This window comes from Barbatula barbatula (assembly GCF_947034865.1).
Source record: "Barbatula barbatula genome assembly, chromosome: 14".
Classification (NCBI taxonomy): domain Eukaryota; kingdom Metazoa; phylum Chordata; class Actinopteri; order Cypriniformes; family Nemacheilidae; genus Barbatula; species Barbatula barbatula.
Window position 1 is genome coordinate 21,125,407 of NC_136777.1, and position 19,170 is coordinate 21,144,576.

The 19,170-nt window shown below is 39.9% G+C and overlaps 3 protein-coding genes across 4 annotated transcripts; 2 read left to right on the forward strand and 1 right to left on the reverse strand.

The window, feature by feature from the left end:
- Positions 1–759: 759 nt before the first annotated feature.
- On the forward strand, positions 760–8,498 carry atl2 (atlastin GTPase 2). The gene is made up of 13 exons (XM_079472960.1): positions 760–888; positions 2,748–3,085; positions 4,269–4,403; positions 4,481–4,585; positions 4,973–5,023; positions 5,090–5,146; positions 5,829–5,921; positions 6,008–6,146; positions 6,226–6,353; positions 6,555–6,611; positions 6,684–6,755; positions 7,026–7,457; positions 7,653–8,498. Exons 1-13 carry the CDS (start codon positions 816–818, stop codon positions 7,770–7,772), a joined length of 1,800 nt encoding a protein of 599 aa, XP_079329086.1. The 5' UTR covers positions 760–815; the 3' UTR covers positions 7,773–8,498.
- A 278-nt stretch (positions 8,499–8,776) lies between these two features.
- On the forward strand, positions 8,777–11,771 carry cccdc110 (coiled-coil domain 110 molecular ruler complex subunit). Of its 2 annotated transcripts, XM_079472961.1 has the most exons (3): positions 8,777–9,003; positions 9,226–11,053; positions 11,347–11,771. In XM_079472961.1, the coding sequence occupies exon 2, from the start codon at positions 9,303–9,305 to the stop codon at positions 10,671–10,673; it is 1,371 nt and encodes a 456-aa protein (XP_079329087.1). In that variant the 5' UTR covers positions 8,777–9,003; positions 9,226–9,302; the 3' UTR covers positions 10,674–11,053; positions 11,347–11,771. The 2 variants fall into 2 exon arrangements, with proteins under 2 accessions (XP_079329087.1, XP_079329088.1); XM_079472962.1 differs by lacking the exon at positions 8,777–9,003 and having other exon boundaries at positions 9,158–11,053.
- Positions 11,396–18,788, reverse strand: hells (helicase, lymphoid specific). The gene is made up of 23 exons (XM_079472959.1): positions 18,550–18,788; positions 18,370–18,467; positions 18,166–18,269; positions 17,938–18,060; positions 17,541–17,594; positions 17,414–17,438; positions 17,242–17,303; positions 17,114–17,152; positions 16,792–17,016; positions 15,582–15,764; positions 15,335–15,478; positions 15,015–15,211; positions 14,796–14,892; positions 14,509–14,670; positions 14,190–14,341; positions 13,968–14,112; positions 13,799–13,882; positions 13,349–13,468; positions 13,154–13,270; positions 12,893–13,052; positions 12,658–12,754; positions 12,313–12,389; positions 11,396–12,191 (listed from the first exon to the last, which is right to left on the reverse strand). The coding sequence occupies exons 1-23, from the start codon at positions 18,555–18,557 to the stop codon at positions 12,106–12,108; spliced, it is 2,559 nt and encodes an 852-aa protein (XP_079329085.1). The 5' UTR covers positions 18,558–18,788; the 3' UTR covers positions 11,396–12,105.
- Between the last annotated feature and the right edge of the window lie 382 nt (positions 18,789–19,170).

The window sequence follows — 19,170 nt, forward strand, 5'->3', positions numbered from 1 at the left end:
AGTGTATAAAGGATGTGGTCAGTTTACATCAGCACATGAATAATACTTGTAATGGTTTTGTTGGAAACTTCAGGTAACATGTTGTGTTCTGTGGATGTCAAAAAGCTGATGGTCGCAATAGGATTTGTAATGGAAACCATTAGAATTTGTATTGTTTTTTTAACAGGGCATGAAAACAATGGCAATATAAACAGAGTCCATCCGTATTAATATACAATATTACAAACAATATTACAAGCACCGCAGTCATTTTAAAGGACTCCAACTTGGTATTTTAACACATTTCCTCTGTAATTCAAACTGAAAACACCCGTGAAAACATGTTTCAAGTTTTTCTGTGAGATTTCTTTTTTATTATCAACAAACAGAATTCTTTACAAACATTCGTGTATATAATAAAATACAACTTAAATATAACAAAGATTTGTACATTAGGGGGCTATTGTTAATATACATGAATATATTAAAGCATTTACACATTTTCAATGTTTTAATAGATTTTTGCTTCATAGAAAATCGGAGTGAATCAATAGAAAGCTCAGTTTCTTTCCTGAATGAAAAAAAACGGGTTTATTACAGGAGAATTTACATTTGTGAACATAACATTTAGAGTACAATTAAATGAAAATAAAATATGTTTCCAAAACAACATAAATCGGTCATCGATGTTTCTTGTGATAAAATCGCAGACATTTTGCCAAAATGCTCTTGCAAGTGGGCAGTGCCAGAATAAGTGATCCAAGTTTTTGTGTGAGATGTACAGTATGTGAGAAACCGTGTGACGTCACGCAGGAGAGAGTTGAGACTCGAGCAAGATGGCGGAAGACAGCGGAGAGAGGAATCGGCATTACTCAGCCAACAAACGCAAACGCCGCGACTTTGACGAAGGTGATAACCTCGTTTCAATACGCGTCTTGTCGAAACGACCTTTTATATAAAGCACCCTTGACCCGCCGCTGTTTGTTTGTGATTTTAATGTCGGTTTAAAAGTTAAAGACGAGACTTGAACTTGTGTGCTATCCGGTCATGGTCGAAGTGTACCAGGTGTGCGTAAACCCGCTCCGGTAAACCCGCCTGGTGCACCGAGAGTGAATATTTAACGAATGCGCGCGCATATACGCTTTTATACGGGAATTCGGTTAGTTGTCAACGTGTTTATGCACGATAAACAATGTCGATGCACATTTACCGGCATGGCACCGTCTTCTCGGAGAGTTCGCGGGTTATTTATATGTTTGCTATTATTAGAAGGCTTGCAGCGTTGCGAACTTTGAAGCTTGCTTAAGCTTCTCGCTCAACGCTTTTGTCACACTCGTTTAGTTCATGTTATACACTTTACATGAATATTATGCATGATTGCGATACAACATATGTGTCCGCCATAAATCCCAGTTAGTGCTTCACTAGTTCGGCGGCTGCGGGCTGGCGACACGCGGTCATGTCTTGCGCGCCTCTCGAAACTTATTTACTGTTTGAATTGTTGTCATTTACACCGCGTTCGTGTCGCTTAAGTTGTACTATTGTCTGTATTGTACCGGTGAAGGTTAAGAGTGGTGCTATTTGTATGAATTTGCCATGTAAATGGGGCTGCTGTCAGGGCGAGACTTCGTTCATTCAACCCTGTGCTGATGCTGAAGTGCGCAGAGACCAAGACACGTAGTTATCTTCTTTATAAACGTATCAGCCCGTTTATGAACAGATAACACAACTTTATTTGACCGTATTTTATGGATCCAGCATAAACTTGAATAAACCAAAATAAACGTTTACGTATTTGTAAAAGTAATTATGTGCATGTATGACTCGTATTTTCAGAAAATACATCAATTGTGCATTGACTTTGGTTGTGTATTATGGCAAAACACTCTTTGTATTGTACAAATGAACTGACATGTGCAAATGAAGCCGAACACACATGAATGGCACAGTTGTAGTTGCTTGCAGTGTCCCTCCAAAACTTGCCACGATTTATTGTCTGCCGCTTTAATGACATACTTGATTATATATCGGATATATTATATCGGGTTCCTGCCCTTAAAGCGGTTGAGAATAAACTGTCCTCGGTAGTGTTTGCTCACGCGGGTTGCTTGACTCTGGTCCAGCTCTGTTGGGTTGGCCACGTGCCCGAGGAGACTAGAGCGAAGGGGAGAGGGTGTTTGTTTTGTGTCTTAACCCGAGCACAAAAATGACCAAATTTAGCCCCGTGGCCGAAGGGATCCGGGCTTATCGCGGCTCATGGATTAAGTGCATGGGGTTAGAACGGAGACCCGCACGCCTGGAATAGAAAGTGACTATCGTAATGGGCTGCTTATGAAGTGCTGAAAAGCAAATCTGTAATGTCAGAAAACCAGTGTCGGACTATAGGGAGTTGTGTATCAGTGGGTGTTAAACAGGACACCGGAGCTGTAAGCCAGGACCATTTTGATTCACAGTTAGGTCCTGTATCAAGCTAGATAAGAGAAATACTAATAAATGGTTTCTAGTGGAAGCTTTCTGACGAAATTACCCACAATCCTTTGCGCTATGGTTTACATGTAACCGTTATCATTTAGCTTATCTTAATCGGTCAGAGTAAAGGAATCGGTTTCAACCGTTTAAATGCCAACAATATGGCTGTTTATGATGCCAAGATTGAATTTGACTCCCAACACTGCATACTGTCGTACTATATAGTCAACTGTATGTGCACATCATCTACAGTGGCTAGAACAAGACATAAATATAGAAAATACTGTGTTTTCATGCAGATATGACAGGTGTGGAGGATGTTCTACTGTGCCGCCCTGATCAAGAGTTGAGGTCATTGGAAGAGGACAGTCCTAACACTAATGGGCTGGCACCCTATGCTGTAGAGGAGGAGCTGGAAGCCGAGGTGGACCCTGTCCCGGAGGGAGCTCGACCCATCCAGATCGTGATAGCCAATGAGGACGATCATAAGTTTGAGTTGGATGCAGCCGCGCTGGAAAGAATTCTGATGCAGGAACATGTCAGGGATCTCAACGTGGTTGTGCTGTCTGTTGCCGGTGCCTTCCGAAAGGGCAAGTCCTTCCTGCTGGACTTCATGCTACGTTACATGCACAGTCAGGTTAGGGCTGACCCACTCCTACACCTGTCTTTACCGTGTAATAAACGGATAATAAGGTTTCATCACATGAATATAGGTGTTTTTTTTAGAACTTGATTGCTTAAAGTGGTATTGGTGAAATAGTTTGTCATTGAAGTTTCCACAGTGGGATGATATTTTTAACAAAATGAAGATGAACTTAGAAAAACAGATTTATTTACAAAGCGTTAACACGTGTTTTTATGTTACTTTTATGGAATTGACAGCCTTCAACGTTTTTTTTTATTACACGACTCGTCGGAATGCTTGATTCTGATTGGCCAGTCGAGACATTCGCATGTTCGTTATTCCCAGATAACAACCTCTTAAAGCTAATAACACACGGGAACCCGGATGCAGCAAATCATTTTGACAGGTGTTTTGACAAATAATTATGAATATGTCTTTTAATAACATATATGACATTATATTTACAAACAATAAACCAAATTGCCTGTTCGTGACATTTGAAGTAAACAGCTTTTCCTCGCAGAAGGTCTGCATTCAGGGAGCAATAAGCGATATGTCATACAAGAGCAATAGTTAAATAGGTGCTTATCCAAGGTTACTAGTTTCAACAAAAGCTAGACCAATACCTGTTGAGAGAAAGACAGAGGGTTAGTGTACATTTTCTTTCATTTGTCTGTCAAGTATTCACAGATGAGATGGGTTTTAAGTAGTTTTTTGAAGGTTGTGAGAGATGTGGTTGACCGGACCGAGTTAAGAAGGATGTTCCACCAGGAAAGTGTTGTGAAGGAGTTTTTTCTATATGTAAAACAATCGATGTGTTCTTGTATTGCGATAATCATAACAGCGTCACACCAATATTATTAGAAAAAAATGTACATTGTTCACATTTAAAAGTTAGGTGATGGAAATGTATTTACTTATGTCTGTCCCCATTTCGCAGGAATGCCCACTGTCTTTGAACACAATAAAAATATATTTCATATGAGCTACCCACATGCATTAAAATCAGATTAAGGCGTATGAAACTCTTCCAATGATCATTGCTGAGAGCAAGTTTCGGATGATTCTCATCATTGGCATGTCTTAACTTGCGTTCTGTTCCCTGCACATTGAAAACCAGTTGTGTCACATGCATAACACAATGTTAAATCTGTCAGTTCAAGCCATTCACAAAAACAACCTGTGTGTCTTTTAGTCTTCTGAGTCATGGATGGGAGGTGATGATGACCCATTGACGGGTTTCTCCTGGAGGGGAGGATGCGAGAGGGAGACAACAGGAATCCAGGCCTGGAGTGAAGTGTTTGTTGTAGAGAAGGCAGATGGAACAAAGGTGGATGGGCGTTCACTTGTTTATATAACATAATTTGTTGATTGTCGATAAGACTAACCTTGATATGGCTCCTTTAGGTGGCTGTGCTGTTGGTGGACACTCAGGGAGCGTTTGACAGTCAATCCACCATCAGAGACTGTGCTACTGTCTTTGCCCTAAGCACCATGACCAGCTCTGTGCAGGTATGGACATGTATATGAATATAATGTCCAGGAGAACAGGTGTAGTTAATGGATCAAAAATGAAAATTCTGTCATCATTTACTCACCCTCAAGTTGTTCCAAACCTGTGTAAGTGTCTTTGTTCTGATAAACACAGAGAAAGATATTTGGAAGAACGCTTGTAACCAAACAGTTATTGGACCCCATTGACTACCACAGTAGGAGAATTGCTTTATAAATGTCTTTGTTCTGTTAAACACAAAAGAAGATATTTTGAAGAATGTTGGAAAGCAAGTGGTTCTGGGGCACCTTTGACTACCATTGTAATATTTCCTGCTATGGTAGTCAACAGTGGCCAATAACTGTTTGTATGTCTAGAAATACAAATCTATATCATTTTACTTTCAGGTTTATAATCTTTCTCAAAATATCCAAGAAGATGATTTACAGCATCTCCAGGTACTAACTTTCATAGTTTATGTTGTTAGTTTAGTTTGTGACAATAACATCAGGTGTGTTTTATAGCTTTTCACAGAATATGGTCGACTTGCAATGGAGGAGATCTATGAGAAACCATTTCAGGTAAAAAAAATAAATATGATTTTTATACTAAGCAACCATAATATCTCTGCTGTCCTTCTGAAACCTTGTATCGCACTCTTATGTGAGTGAAACATCTGTACGATGCATCACTACTGCTTTGTTATAGATCGCTGGATATGTCCTTGAATGTGTAACCTAACATTACCCGTCTAACCAAATTCACAGAAGGCTCCAACTAAGTTTACTACGCAAACTGCTATCCAATCAGAGCAGTGGACGCTTACTTCCAAGTCATCAATGCGGCACGCCCATAAAACAGAGCGTTTGTCGAGCCGGCCTTAAAACCAGGGTAGAAAATCGCCTATAACTTATCGATTTTTATGTTTTCGAATGTAAAAACCACACAAACTTCATAAGTAGACCTCAGACAACACTATAAAATAATACAAACAGGCCAGTTCAGGACATCTTTAATCATTTTTAAAGTAACGTTTTTTTTCGTTTCCTGAAAAACTGTGAATTTAGACATTGAAGGTTTCAGAAGAACCGTGACAATATTCTATAATAATTTTTTAGAATCTGAATTTCCGCCAATGTACGTTATTATGTAGTTTGTGCACTATGAAACACCATATGTGCAAACCAAATACCAGATCTACTGTGTTTGATGTACAATGTTTTGCTTTGAGTAAATTTCGTCTTGCTCTTCTCTGTCTACCAGAAACTGTTATTTCTAATTAGAGACTGGTGTTTCCCTTACGAACATGATTATGGGCTGGATGGAGGAAATTACTTCCTGGAACGGAGATTACAGGCGAGATCAAGTTCACAACAGTCGAACACACGATTTACACTCATTCAACACGCTAAAGCGATTTCATGCTTTTTTGTGCTCCGTAGGTGAAACAAAATCAACACGAAGAGCTGCAGAACGTTAGGAAGCACATCCACGCTTGTTTCTCCAGCGTCAACTGCTTTCTACTGCCACATCCGGGTCTCAAGGTGGCCATCAACCCTCACTTTGACGGCAGACTGAGAGGTCGGTACATATTCTTTCTGTGAAACAGGCTCACGCACAGATCTAAACTGCAGGCTCATTGTAAACCGTATGTTTGCAGATATTAATGATGAGTTTAAAAAGGAGCTGCGGGATCTAGTGCCCTTATTGTTGGCACCAGAGAACCTGGTGGAGAAAGAGATCGGCGGAGCCAAAGTCACTTGCAGAGACCTGCTGGAATATTTTAAGGTCAGTTTGCTAAACTTTAATACTCGATGTTTTATTGCACTCTCGACATCGATAAAAGCACCAATAAAATGCACAACCTTGCTATTGACCAATGTCTTATTATTTACTGATAATAATGACAATAAAATTTGTTCATTTTACATCTTGTTTAAATCATTACTTTGTGAAGATCAGTGATTATATATTTTCTTAATTTTGTAGGCATACATTAAAATATATCAAGGGGAGGAGCTTCCACATCCTAAATCTATGCTGCAGGTATGGTTAACATCAATAGTAATGCCGCCTACATGAAAGCTCTTAAATGCTCATCGTGTCTCTGCTAACCAGGCAACCGCTGAAGCGAATAACCTGACAGCTGTCGCTGGAGCAAAAGACACCTATAGCAGAACCATGGAGCAGGTAACTTGAGTCTTCTCTACATTTTTAAGTGGATCGATTGATGGGGTGGGACCTCAGTTGCCTTTAAATATAGCAGAACCCTGACTCGAGCTAAGTTAGCCTATATAACTGAAAATAACTCCATGCCGTTGAACTAAAATAGTCTGGCCTACATAACTGAAAGTAAAGAGTGTCACGGATATGGTTTAATTCAATTAGTAACACACACATCTGATCTGAAGGTTCAAGAGATGATGGGGTATTTTTATTCTGCGTGTTCGTCTATCACAGGTATGCGGAGGGGACAAAGCCTACATCGCCCCCATCGACCTCCAACGCTATCATGATGAGCTCAAGGACGCCTCTGTCAAGCAGTTCTGCGCGGTGAAGAAAATGGGCGGTACGGAGTACAGTCAGCGCTACCAGCAGCAGCTAGAGACAGAGCTGGACGAGGTGTACACCAACTTCGTCAAAAACAATGAAAGCAAGAACATTTTCTATGCCGCCAGAACTCCAGCCACACTGTTCGCCGTCATGTTTGTTACCTACATGGTCTCCACGGTAACGGGCTTCATTGGCCTGTCAGCCATCGCCGCTCTGGCCAATCTGGTGATGGGGGTGTCGCTGCTGTCGTTGTGCGCCTGGGCGTATGTCAGATACTCGGGAGAGTATAGAGAAGTGGGCGTGTCTATAGACCTGACAGCAGAGGCTCTGTGGGAACAGGTCAGTTATGTATATTGGATGCAGTTTCACGTGACCCTGTCTTCATTTATCTTGAAAATCAGCACGCCATACTAGTCATATTTCATTTGGATATTTTTTCCACGCAAGTAATTCATAATGGTTTATTTACTTTAAACCGTGAATAAGGAAGCACCTCTGTCAGGATCGTAATGTTGTTCTCTTTTATTTTTCTAGGTTTTGAAGCCCCTTACCGAACAATACATGCAAGAAAACGTCCGACAGACTGTAGTTAACTCTATAAGAGCCACACTAACAGATCAGTTGACACAGACAACAAAGCTGAAGGTCAACTGACAGTTTGCTGTGCCTTTTCTGCCCATTGTGTGAACAAGCAGTGCTTTTGTCATGTGTTCGTTTCCTTTGATGTTATGTAGACTCTAACCAAAGTTTACAGCATAATTTACCCTGACCAATTATACACACATACACACGACCCACCAAAACAACAGCACCATTACCATCATTCAGGCTGTAGAATAATCAGGTTTACCTACAGGTTTGATCTTCTCTGGGGTTGAGGGTTAATTCAGAGGAGTTAACTAATTGCTACAACGTCTATTTGAACACTACATCGGTAATCACTTGCACTGTTAAAGTGACTTCTTTGAAAGTGGATAAGAGCTTATTTCCATCTTGCAGATTTGCCTTCTAGCACACACAGTTATTTACTGTGAAACTGTTCTGCTGTTTTTGCACGATTTCTTGCAACTTGTTTTTTTGAGCCATTCAGGAATGCCGAAGCCGTAAATCCATCCGTAAGGCTGTACAGTGTTGTTTTAGATCGCATCTTATCTTTATGCATGTAAATGAGTGTACATATCACTTGTTACTATGTAGATCATGGGCGGGTTTGAGACATGTTTGGAGACTGTGATGTTCTTTTGGCCTTTATTTGTGAAAAGTTAAGCGCACTTCATTGTGCCATTTTGTGATATGTGGAAGGCATGTTATCACTTGATTTGTCTTTTAAGGTAATGACCTGTAATTTATTTTTTAAACGATTAAAATATTTAAACCGTTTCTGACTCGTCTTGGTAGCAGTAAGTGTTCGCAGTTACTTTTTTCCTATTTTTAATAGGACAGGAATTGTATTCCTTTTTTACTGCGCTTTTAAAGTCAACTGTGCTACTTGGACGTTGCATGTATGCAATTAATCAGTTATCAGAACTCTAAAAGATGTAACTTCAAGTATATCATTGCTTCAAGATCAGATATTGAATCTATGATTGAGGTCTTTGGCACCGTGACACCCCTGTAATCTCAGTTGGTGTTTACAAGTGTGAAGTGAGCCTCACCGGGGTAATAATGAACGCTTTTGTTCAGGAAAGTCTTGCGTTACAGCCATTCAAGCGGAACTGGTTCGATTCAAACTCATTTTTATAACGTCTTTTCAGGCACTGTGGGTTGCCAGCGTTGGTGCTGTTACTATGGTGCCGCATTTTAAAGCTTTGAAACAATAGGATTTGAGTTGCACAGTAGGCTTGTGTTGGAGTATGTTCGGACAGCGGGAATTGGTGCAACTAAGGTAAGAGCTCTTAGCTTAAGTCTTAACGTCTTTAAAAAACTCTTTTCAATTTCTACATTTGTTTTGTTGGCACAGCTGTGAATCACTTCAGTGTGTTTGAGACTAATAATAATAGAGTACAAGCAAGCAATGTCTTCAACAGGAATTTGCTTACCATTGTCTGTATTTAGTGCTGCATGTTCCTGTTGTTAAACTATTACAATTTTGTTTTTGCCATGTCAGGATGAACAACTGTCCAAACAAGATTTTGTGTCCTAAATCTTTTGTACTGTGAAGACATTTTCTATGTGGGAGTAACAATGGACCCAGGGGTAAAACGGACTAGACGATCTGTACACAAGTTCAACCCTGACAGCGTTCAAACACAGCAGGACTTGGAAAAACCCACATCTGATAGGTCGCACACCCATCAACCAGAAGCCATCAACTGTGAAATGCAATCTAATGACAAGGAGATACTTTTAAGTCAGCCGAAGAAAGGACAAGAATTAATATGTGCTAAAACGCAGGCTGGTGTGGATAGTCTTGAAGGATTCTTCAAAGTGCGTCAGAGTTTGCTTCAAAATGCAGCTGGGAATATTGATGAGCAGGCGATGGAATCGCTGCACAGAATTCTGTCTGCAGATCTACTTAACAAAGAAGCCATGAGCATCCATGGACCAAAATACGAAAGAAATCCAGATCAGCAAAAACATTTCCAATCTAAATCCTTACACATGCCATTCAGTTACACGATTCGGCCGAATTCAACAAGAGAAGTTTCCTCCAAGCCTTCCCAGGTCATTTTGAAAGACATAGCGAAGTGTCGGGAAAGAAGCCGAATTGACAAAGGTTCATCGTCTTTCAAGGGCAAACCGCCTGATTTCTTTGAAGTTGTGAAGGAACAACTGCAACAGAAGGACTTGGAAAACAAACATCTCATCCATTTATTGCTGGTCAAGCAAGAGGAACTTACAGATATGATGGAGATATGCAAGCAAAAGGAGAAGGATACCCTCATTATGGCTGAAAGGTTAAAATGTGAGGAGCAGAAGAACACCAAGATCACTGCTAAGTTTGAGCATACCCGTGAAGAAAGCAGGAAGGAACTCTCTGAAGCCAAAAACGACAACAAAAAGTTAACCAAACAGCTCAAAGCACTACTGGAGAAATACGAGCGACTCAGAATACGCGGAAACGCTATGAAGGACCAACTCAACATTGAGCTTGAGGAGAAAAAGAGCTCACAAAAAACATCGAAGGGATTACAGCAGGCAACGCAAGAGTTGTTAATCAAGCAGAAACATCTTGAGGAGCAGAGAGATGCAGTGGCAAAAGATCTGGGTTTGTGTAAAGAGACACTGCAGATGATGGATGAAGAACACAAGAGGAAGATGTCCATCAATCGGAGGCTTGAGGAGGAGCTATCAGCCTCGAGAAGCCAATCTGCAAACCTCAGAGATCACCTGTGCAAAACTCAAGAGAAGAACAAAGAGCTGATTCAACTGGCTCGCTCCAAAGAGGCCGACAAAGAGAAGAACCTAAAGGAATCTCGAGATGTGATTGAAAAATTGAACGCAGAGTTAAAGAAGTGCCAGACAGATAAAGACGAAGTGCATCAGCAGGTGGAGGCCATAAAACAAGAATCAAAATTGATCCAAAACAAACAGAGTCGAAATGCTTCAACTTGAGGAGCAGCATAAAGCCTCTCAGCAGCAGTCGGACGGATTGAGAAGACAATGCGAGACCTTGATGGAGATGGTCAATAAAATCAAGATGGAGAAGCAGATCCTCTCGGACAAACTGGAGACCGTTCATCAAGAAAAAACTGTGACGGCAAGGGCGACTATAAAGGAGGGCGAAAGACTGAAGGAGGCCATTCGCCTGCTGGAGGGTGAGAGGAAGGTGCTGTTAGCAGAGATGGAGGATTTGAGGAATGACTATGTGGGCATCAGTGACAGAATCGCACAGAAGATAGGCAACATGGGTGCAGCTGACCCTCCGTTGACCATCACAGACATCACTTCAAATCAACAGAGAAAAACACGAAAGAAGTGTCCTACTGATGATGGTATGATTACCTTATTAAATATTTGTATCAGTAGGGTTTATAACACATATCGAACTTAAGTTTCTTTTAAGTTAATTTGAGTTAAATCAAATTAGCTTTGGAGGTTAAAAGGTTTTTGCAGTGTAGTGCAAATGCTTCACTATTTCCATTTTTTACAAATTATACATGTTAAATGAACACAATGTCTAAAATCCTTACATTTGCGTGTTTGTATTCCTTTGATTTTCTTATATTACGTTATGGTGGTAATATTTTTGAATTGCTATAAATGAATGTTTGTTTCCGCCCCACAGTGATAAAGAACATAAGAAGAAAGATGGAAGAGGAGTATATCCATCAGTCATGAGCTTCTTACCACAAAAGCCATTTTATTGCGGTCACATTTTCTTTTGTGATACACCAAGACGCAGAAGTGTTACATACTTTATCCATGTAACTAAAACTACAGGTTTAACATGCTGTTGCTATAGCCACGATAACCAATGTTCTTATAATTTATCTTGTCTGTTTAATTACATATTCTTGAGATTGAGTTGGTAAAATGATTGATAAAAATTTAGTGTCTGCATCTTTTAATGTATTAATCACATTACCTTAATCTATTCTATAAATCATATTTGCACAAGCGTATGCCTTTTTTGGGAAACACTGTTAAAGGAGTAACCATCTTGTAAATGTGACCAGTTTTGTACATAAAGTGACCCAAGCCAATGCAATCAATGACTGTCTAATGTCACATTCCTAGCATAGACACGATTCTACAAAAAATTATGACATTTATTTTGAAGACAAAGTAAATTCTACATACTATTTCAGTTTTCAAAGTGCTTTAACGGAACATATCTATTCAGTCAACTAGACAATAAATGCAACAGTATTTACATGTTACCATTGTGGCTTCACTGCAATTACCACGTTTGAAAACCATGTTATAAAACTTACTAAATGGTTAAGAACTACATGGCTTGACTGATTAAAAGCTGCAATAATCAACAAAACAGTAGAAAGACCAGCAGGTAATGTTTAGTGCATGTAGACGTTGCTCAATCAGTTCAGGACAGACTTATGTCTTCATCTTTGGACTCGATAACCTTAAACACACCATCCTTCGCCTGTTTTCTACGCTTCTTGGCTTGATCTGAAACGAGAGATTAGATCCACATTAGGTGGGCATTACAAAAAATATTTAGTAAGACATGACATTCAATATTATTGGCACATGATACAGAGAAAGACATTCATTTTTCAGATATATTTACCCATTAAATCGCTACGGTCCAGTAAGAATTCCAGATCTGCGTCAGTGATGACCTTTCCTTTAGTGCCTTTCACTGCCCTGCAACACAACCATGTCAGAAGTGTATCGAATGAAGCAACTTGCAGTACTTTGGCAATCCTCTGCCTGAAGCGAAAGTTCACCCAAACATGTAACTTCTATCATTACTGGCCCACATGTCTTTCCAAACAATGTAAAGTTTATTTAAACCATGGACAAGCATTTTTTTTTACAACTTGCAGATGTGGATCAACGTAAGGGCAAGTAAATGATCGCATAATTTTTTTGGGGTAAGCTATTTCTCTAATGTATTTATAACTTTGTCTACCTTTCGTAGTCTCTGGATTTCAGCAGGTCTACCAGCTCATTTACATCCATACACCCTTTCGTCTGTTTGAGTTCTGCTTTTGAACCTTTAAATTTATCTATTGACAAACATAAGAGACATCAATCATCAACAGACGTTAAAAACATTTTAAAAGTCTCTCATAGAAAGACCAGTGTAAAATACGTGTGACATTGTTTCCAAGGTTTGTACGAGTACTTGCGGTGTCAATGCTTACTCTTATGAATAACCAGCTTCTCCAGCTTTCTCTTGGCAGAAGCCCTCTCAAGGATCTTCTCATCAATGGTATTTGCAGTTATGAGCCGATACACGATGACTGGTTTTGTTTGCCCAATGCGGTGACACCGATCTTGAGCTTGCAAATCTGCCTGAGGATTCTGAAAACGTAATTCAGAACAAATTACACACTGATCATAAGTGATAGCCTCTTATTCATTAACGAAAGTGCAAAGCAAACAAGAAAGACATTAATCCGTACCCAATCACTGTCAAATATGATGACCGTGTCTGCAGCTGTCAGGTTGATCCCAAGACCACCGGCTCGAGTGCTCAGGAGAAAGAGGAACACCTCTGGATCATTGGCAAACTTCTTCATCTGCATCAAGAACACACTTATTAACAGGCTCAAAATGACCAAAGGGATTTAAAAAACGTCTTTAAACACAGCGCTCACGTTCTCATCTCGATCTGAATAACTCATGCTCCCATCTAGGCGACTGTATTCATAACCCCGAAGGTAACAGTAATCCATCAGCACATCTAATATGGACGTCATCTGGCTAAAAATAAGCACCTGCACACAAGAAAGATTTCAACACTTTATAATTCATCACTTAGTGAAAAGGAAGAATGTAAACACTGTGACATCCAGTGAACAGAATGTTTAATTTTTTTATATAATGTATGTGAAGATAAGTGTTCAGGAAACATAAAGGAAATTATTTTTAAGAATATATCTTTTGGCTGTTATCTCAGCAACCGATGTTTATAGATGTGTTCTCACAAACACACAAATATTATACAATGCGCTTAGATAAAACAGGTATGGCTAACACACATTAGAGTTTGATAGATTCGCTGATAGAGCAGTTAATCATTACAGAGAAGAGAATGTGAACTTTACCTTATGTCCTCTTTTCTTAAGTTCAGGAAGCATTCGGTCCAAGACCAGAAACTTTCCAGACGTTTCCACCAGTTGCTCATCGATCTGTGTCAATAACATTATTCGCTTCGTTCATACCAAGCAAGATAATTTGACTGTAAAGCTAAATGTTAACCTGTGTATAAATTACCTTAAAGTCTCCTGTGGCGGGGTCCAGAGGATACTCAATCAGGTATGCGTGGTTACAACATCTTTTCAGCAGCATCAGTATGTTCTGAAGTTTTAGGTTGATTTGAGCATCAACAGGCATAAACACATCCATCACTGGGCCAGAGCTAAGAAGAGCAACCATGTATGAAAATAAAGCTCGTGTTCATGACATCAATTCAGACACTAAAGATGTGACACATACCTTTCCTGACTTTCCATTTCCTTCTGAACCCTTTCCATGTATTTCTCAAAGTCTGCTGCAGATTCTGTGTCATCCTCCGAATAGTCCACAGGTCTCCTGGTCCTGCGTTTTGGCCGGCCGCTTGACGTCAGCTGAACAGGCCCTGAATCATTCTTTAGCAAATATTTTAAGGCTGTTATGAACTATTTACATCAAACACACTCATAACTGCAACTACACCTCGTATTTGCTAACACTTCCCAGTATAATCAGAGCCCTCACATAACTTCAATGATGATAACAGAATTTATTTAGTTTTAGAATCAGAGTCAATCTTAACCTTCTCCTGTCCCAGCAGCTTTGCTATGGTCTTGTTGACAATAGCCCTGTACAACTCTTCTTGTTTGCTGGTGAGAGGAGAATACACAATAATCTCCTTCTTTGGTGGAACCTCCAATGTGACATCTGACTTCAGTCTTCTCAGAAGGAAGGGAGTGAGGATCTGGAAAATGCCATCAAAACAAACGAAAAGATATAAATGTGAACGCTTCAGAGCTTTAAAGGGTAGTGCTTTATGCCAAATGGCATTTAGGACGATGTACAGCTTCTACTTTAAGGTGATGATACCTGATGCAGCATATGAAGGACGTTTTGCTCCCTCTCGGTGGCCACAATGTTTTCTGCATCTGATGCGATGGTGCTGACGTCAAACCATGACTCAAAACTGAGTGCAACACCACAAACACAAAGCGTTAAGTTAAAAAACAACTCTCAAAAAGAAAGCAGAAAAACCAATGAGATGATATACTGGACAACTTGAGTAGTATCCTTAATGTGCCTTCTTACCTCTTCAGGTCATCAAAAACATCTGGAAGGAGGAAGTTGAGTAGAGACCACAGCTCTGATAGGTTGTTTTGCAGGGGGGTGCCTGTCAGGAGGAGTTTATTATCTGTCGGTATCATCTTCAGCTCTTGTACTAACCGACAGTTCAGATTCTTGATCCTGTGGCCCTCATCCACAATCAAATAGTTCCAGTGTAACCGCTGAGAAAGCAAGCATAAGTTTCACTCGTGTAAACATCTGCAAGACGACACCACAGACTGTGGTGTCTTAAAGCATAAAGTGGTAAATCCTGCTGAGAATAAAGAACTGGAGAGGCTGTTTACCTGAAGAAACTTCCTATCCCTCATAGCTATTTCAAAGGAGGTCACAACAACAGGACACATCTTTAGGGGACCTTGGCGTTGACGCATTTGTTTTACAACTTTCATCCTCTCAGTCTGAGGGCCGTGATACAGCAGGACAGACACCTTTAAACACAAAGGACCAGTTATTCGTAATCAAAACCTCATGTACCTTGCTGTAATTAGGATGAAAGGTATTTTCCAGCCCAAATACGTTTAAAGTGCACACCTCTGGTGTGAAGCGCTTGAATTCACTGATCCAGTTTGGAAGAGTAGACAAAGGCGCCACGACCAAGAAGGGCCCGAGAACCTTCCTCTCCACCATCATTGCGATGTGTGCAATGCATTGGATTGTTTTTCCAAGACCCATCTCATCAGCGAGAATACCGTTGATACCATTCTCCCACAGCATCTATAAAACAAACAAGAGTTAAGAAAAGTTACACATCAACACCTATTCAGTAATATGACATTGCTTTCAATTTACTTTAGAGGTTAACAAACACATTTACATACAGACACAAGGGATGTAATCGGTTAAAAATATTTGACGATTGAAGTCGGCTGTAACGTTCAACGAACAGCGATTCATGTTTTGAACAGCAGGGGCCGCTGTGTTTATTGCAAACTTGCGAGTGTGAGAGCTGCGGAGATCACACGGGGCATTAGTGTTTTCACAGCAAAAGATATTAGGCCATTTTCTGTTGCAGAAGATGAAGAATTTCAGCTACTGGTGAACACCAGCCACCTCTGTCCGTAGCAAAAGTTTTTTTTGTCAGCAGGGGACATTGTAAATGTGCAGAGTTCTCATCTTATGCCAGAAAACATGGCTAAGCTGATATTTAAAGAAAAAACTTGTAAATGTAAAAAATTCAAGCTAGGTTTTGTTTGTATTAAAGAGACTTACTTTATTTGTGCTATGAAAAGCACAGTCTTTGTTTATATTAAAGACAAGAGACTTTTAAATTTGTATAATACATTTATTTAATTTTGGAATTTAACCTTGCAATTTGGTTTTGTTATATTTGATATAAAATAATTTTTTCTTTTACAAAGAAACGTGCCTTTTTTTAAATAATAAAGTGCATTTGTTCAATACTAATTTGCCAACTCGTTTTGTTCAAAACAAATTGTGATTCGTGACCAATCCCACTGAGAGATCAGCATCTTGAAACGCATTGCGAGTTGAGTGAATCGTTACATCCCTAAAACAAACAAAAAGCTAATTTACACTGATCCAAACAAACTTAAAGTGAGATCAATGAGAATTTTTGTTGGTGATGAAGATTGTTGATGTTTGTTGTAAAAGTTCACAAATGTTGATCTCATTTGTGTATACAAATATAAATCTGCCACAAATCTAAAGTAATTAGATTAATAATCTAAATAATTCAAGAAACTGCTGCCATCTGCTGGCCAAGTTCTAATAAGACACTCACCCTGAGCCATTCAATGCCCTCCACTTGGTACAATCTCATCACCCCACCAGTGACGAGTTTGGGTTGTTGTGCAGGGACGGGCTGACCATTGACTTTTCTTTCTGGATCCAGCATCTGCTTGCTGTTTTCCCGCAAAGCCTCAGACAGTCGCCCTTTAATGTCAGAGTTTGTGTCGCTCAGCTTCTCTATATCCTCAGCTTCCAGTTTAACAGATACATTAGCATCCTTCAGAAAGACAGAATACAGAACATTCAGAATATGTCGTTTTGAAAAACCTGAATTCATAAACGTATCATCTGACAAATAACGAAAAAAATCGTACGGCTTCCAGTTTAGGTTTTTTGGCCTTGGAGAGAATTTCCTTCAAACAGAGAGAAAAAACACACATCAGTAACAACACATGGTCGTTTATGATGTCGATTTAAAACAAACATAAAACTGAATGCTCACCTCTTTGGACATAACATCAGCAATTTTGTAATCCTCTTCTCTCTCTCGCTTCTTTCTCTCAACTTAACACACAATAATGGATTAGACATGCATTGCAAAATAACCAGAATTCAGAATATATTTACAAATAACCTATGTTGGATCACATTACAAGGCAATATGTAAAACCTACCTTTGGCAGTCTTTTTAATGGTGCCCTGCAAAAAGAAAACACGCACATCAAAGTCAAGCTTGCAATTGAAGTCAAAATCTTTACTTTTTCATGCCACGAAGTCTTGCAAACAGTCTCAGAAAATTACCTTTTCACTTTGACTAGCGGCTTTCTTCTCCAGCCTCTCTTTTTTATTTTTTTCCTGCATTTACAAAATAAAAGATGTTATTCTATGACTCAATCTAAAACACCAAGGCAGTTGCTTTTCGTGTACAATATCGATGGCAATAATACCGCTTTGCATTATACCCTGAAGCAGATACAAGGTACTTAACAGGATTTATAAGATTTATTATTGTATGCCACCAACTTCAATCTGACAACGGTGGGTGGGCGGCTCTAAGCAGCAACTGTTTTCGATTGGTTGTTTTACATATTCCTGCCCACAAACATCTGCATCCGTGCAACTCAGGCAGGTTACAAATCATTTCGGATTCAAACCCTGCAGCGTGACAGCTCTTTCCTGTCTCTTGAACACAACGCACCTCTTGCTGCTGCTGTTCCATTTTGGTCAGGAGGAACTTTGAGTAAATGTTGCTTTTCTCCAAAAGATGCTGAAGTCTCTTGAAGCGCATCTCTTGGGAATCTTTCTGCCATGACTGTCGAGCCTGTCCACATAACACACAACATACATTACTATCAACACTGAGATTTAGAAAACTAGGCAAGACAATGTCACAAGAGCATTGCGTTTGAAAAAAACAAATGTTTACCTCCTCCATCATTTCCTTTTCTTTCTTCCCTCCCTCCTCCATGAGTTGTTTCTCCTCCTCCTCCATCTCTTTGGTAATGATCATCTCTGCGGCATTGCAGTTTTCTGTAAAGGCAGATTACGTATAAAGCACGTGATGCTTGCATTCGCTCACACATGTCTGCTCTCATCTATATGGGATTAACTTTCTAAGCGTTTCGCTTACCTGTCGTGGGCTCCTCCACTGAAGTACCCTCGGGCTCCTCGGATTCATTGGGTTTGGGACAATGAGGCGAAACACTGCGCGTCTCATCTTTGACAACACTGCGAAAACGTAACGCAATGTGTTAGTACGACCACGACTCTTACGAATACTCGGGTATAACGTTTAATATGCGCGACTTACCCGCTCATTTCCGCTACTTTCTGCGCGAACTTTTCTGTGTGAAAAAGTTGCCTAATATCTGCAGTGAAGGTCTTGCAAAGCGCAACTTTGTCTAACCAATGCTAGCTAGCATATAACAATCCCGTACACAATACAAATTACGTATAAACCGCTGAATAAAATGCACGTTTTTGCACAAAATGCGTTGAAAGCGACCGTGGAAGTTACACGACACAGCGTGGCGAGGGTAACGTAACACTGCTGTTAGTGGAGACTGGACACGTTTCGCGCCACATCGGACGAAACCACTACCGATCGAATCAGAGGGGTGCATAGCAATCATTGTTGTTGAATTATTTCTTTTCCGTGTATTTGATGCATTGGAGTTAATGACGATTACATATTTGCACATATTGTGAGATTGAATATTACAAAATTTGTATGATATATTTCTACACGAGTGAAAAGTTAGACACGTTTTCGAAGCAACCCCTTGGACGGCAGCCTATATGCAAACGGCCTAGTTGATATTTCCCGCGAAAGTGAAGTGCAGGTCATTCAGTGCAAAAATGGGGTGTGGGGTGATTTACAATTAACAAAGTCAGTCAGTCAGTCGACCGCATCCGTCATGGACTGTATACG

What these genes read in the sequence shown, in the direction of transcription:
- atl2 (XM_079472960.1), top strand. Translation starts at nt 816, where the DNA reads ATGGCGGAAGACAGCGGAGAGAGGAATCGGCATTACTCAGCCAACAAA. An exon ending in TCCTGGAACGGAGATTACAG is followed by an intron (nt 5,922 to 6,007) that starts GCGAGATCAAGT and finishes TGTGCTCCGTAG; the next exon opens with GTGAAACAAAATCAACACGA. An exon ending in ATAGCAGAACCATGGAGCAG is followed by an intron (nt 6,756 to 7,025) that starts GTAACTTGAGTC and finishes CGTCTATCACAG; the next exon opens with GTATGCGGAGGGGACAAAGC.
- cccdc110 (XM_079472961.1), top strand. Translation starts at nt 9,303, where the DNA reads ATGGACCCAGGGGTAAAACGGACTAGACGATCTGTACACAAGTTCAAC.
- hells (XM_079472959.1), bottom strand. An exon ending in CTGATGTTATGTCCAAAGAG is followed by an intron (nt 17,153 to 17,241) that starts GTGAGCATTCAG and finishes CTCTGTTTGAAG; the next exon opens with GAAATTCTCTCCAAGGCCAA. An exon ending in TCCTTCATATGCTGCATCAG is followed by an intron (nt 14,671 to 14,795) that starts GTATCATCACCT and finishes GGCATTTTCCAG; the next exon opens with ATCCTCACTCCCTTCCTTCT.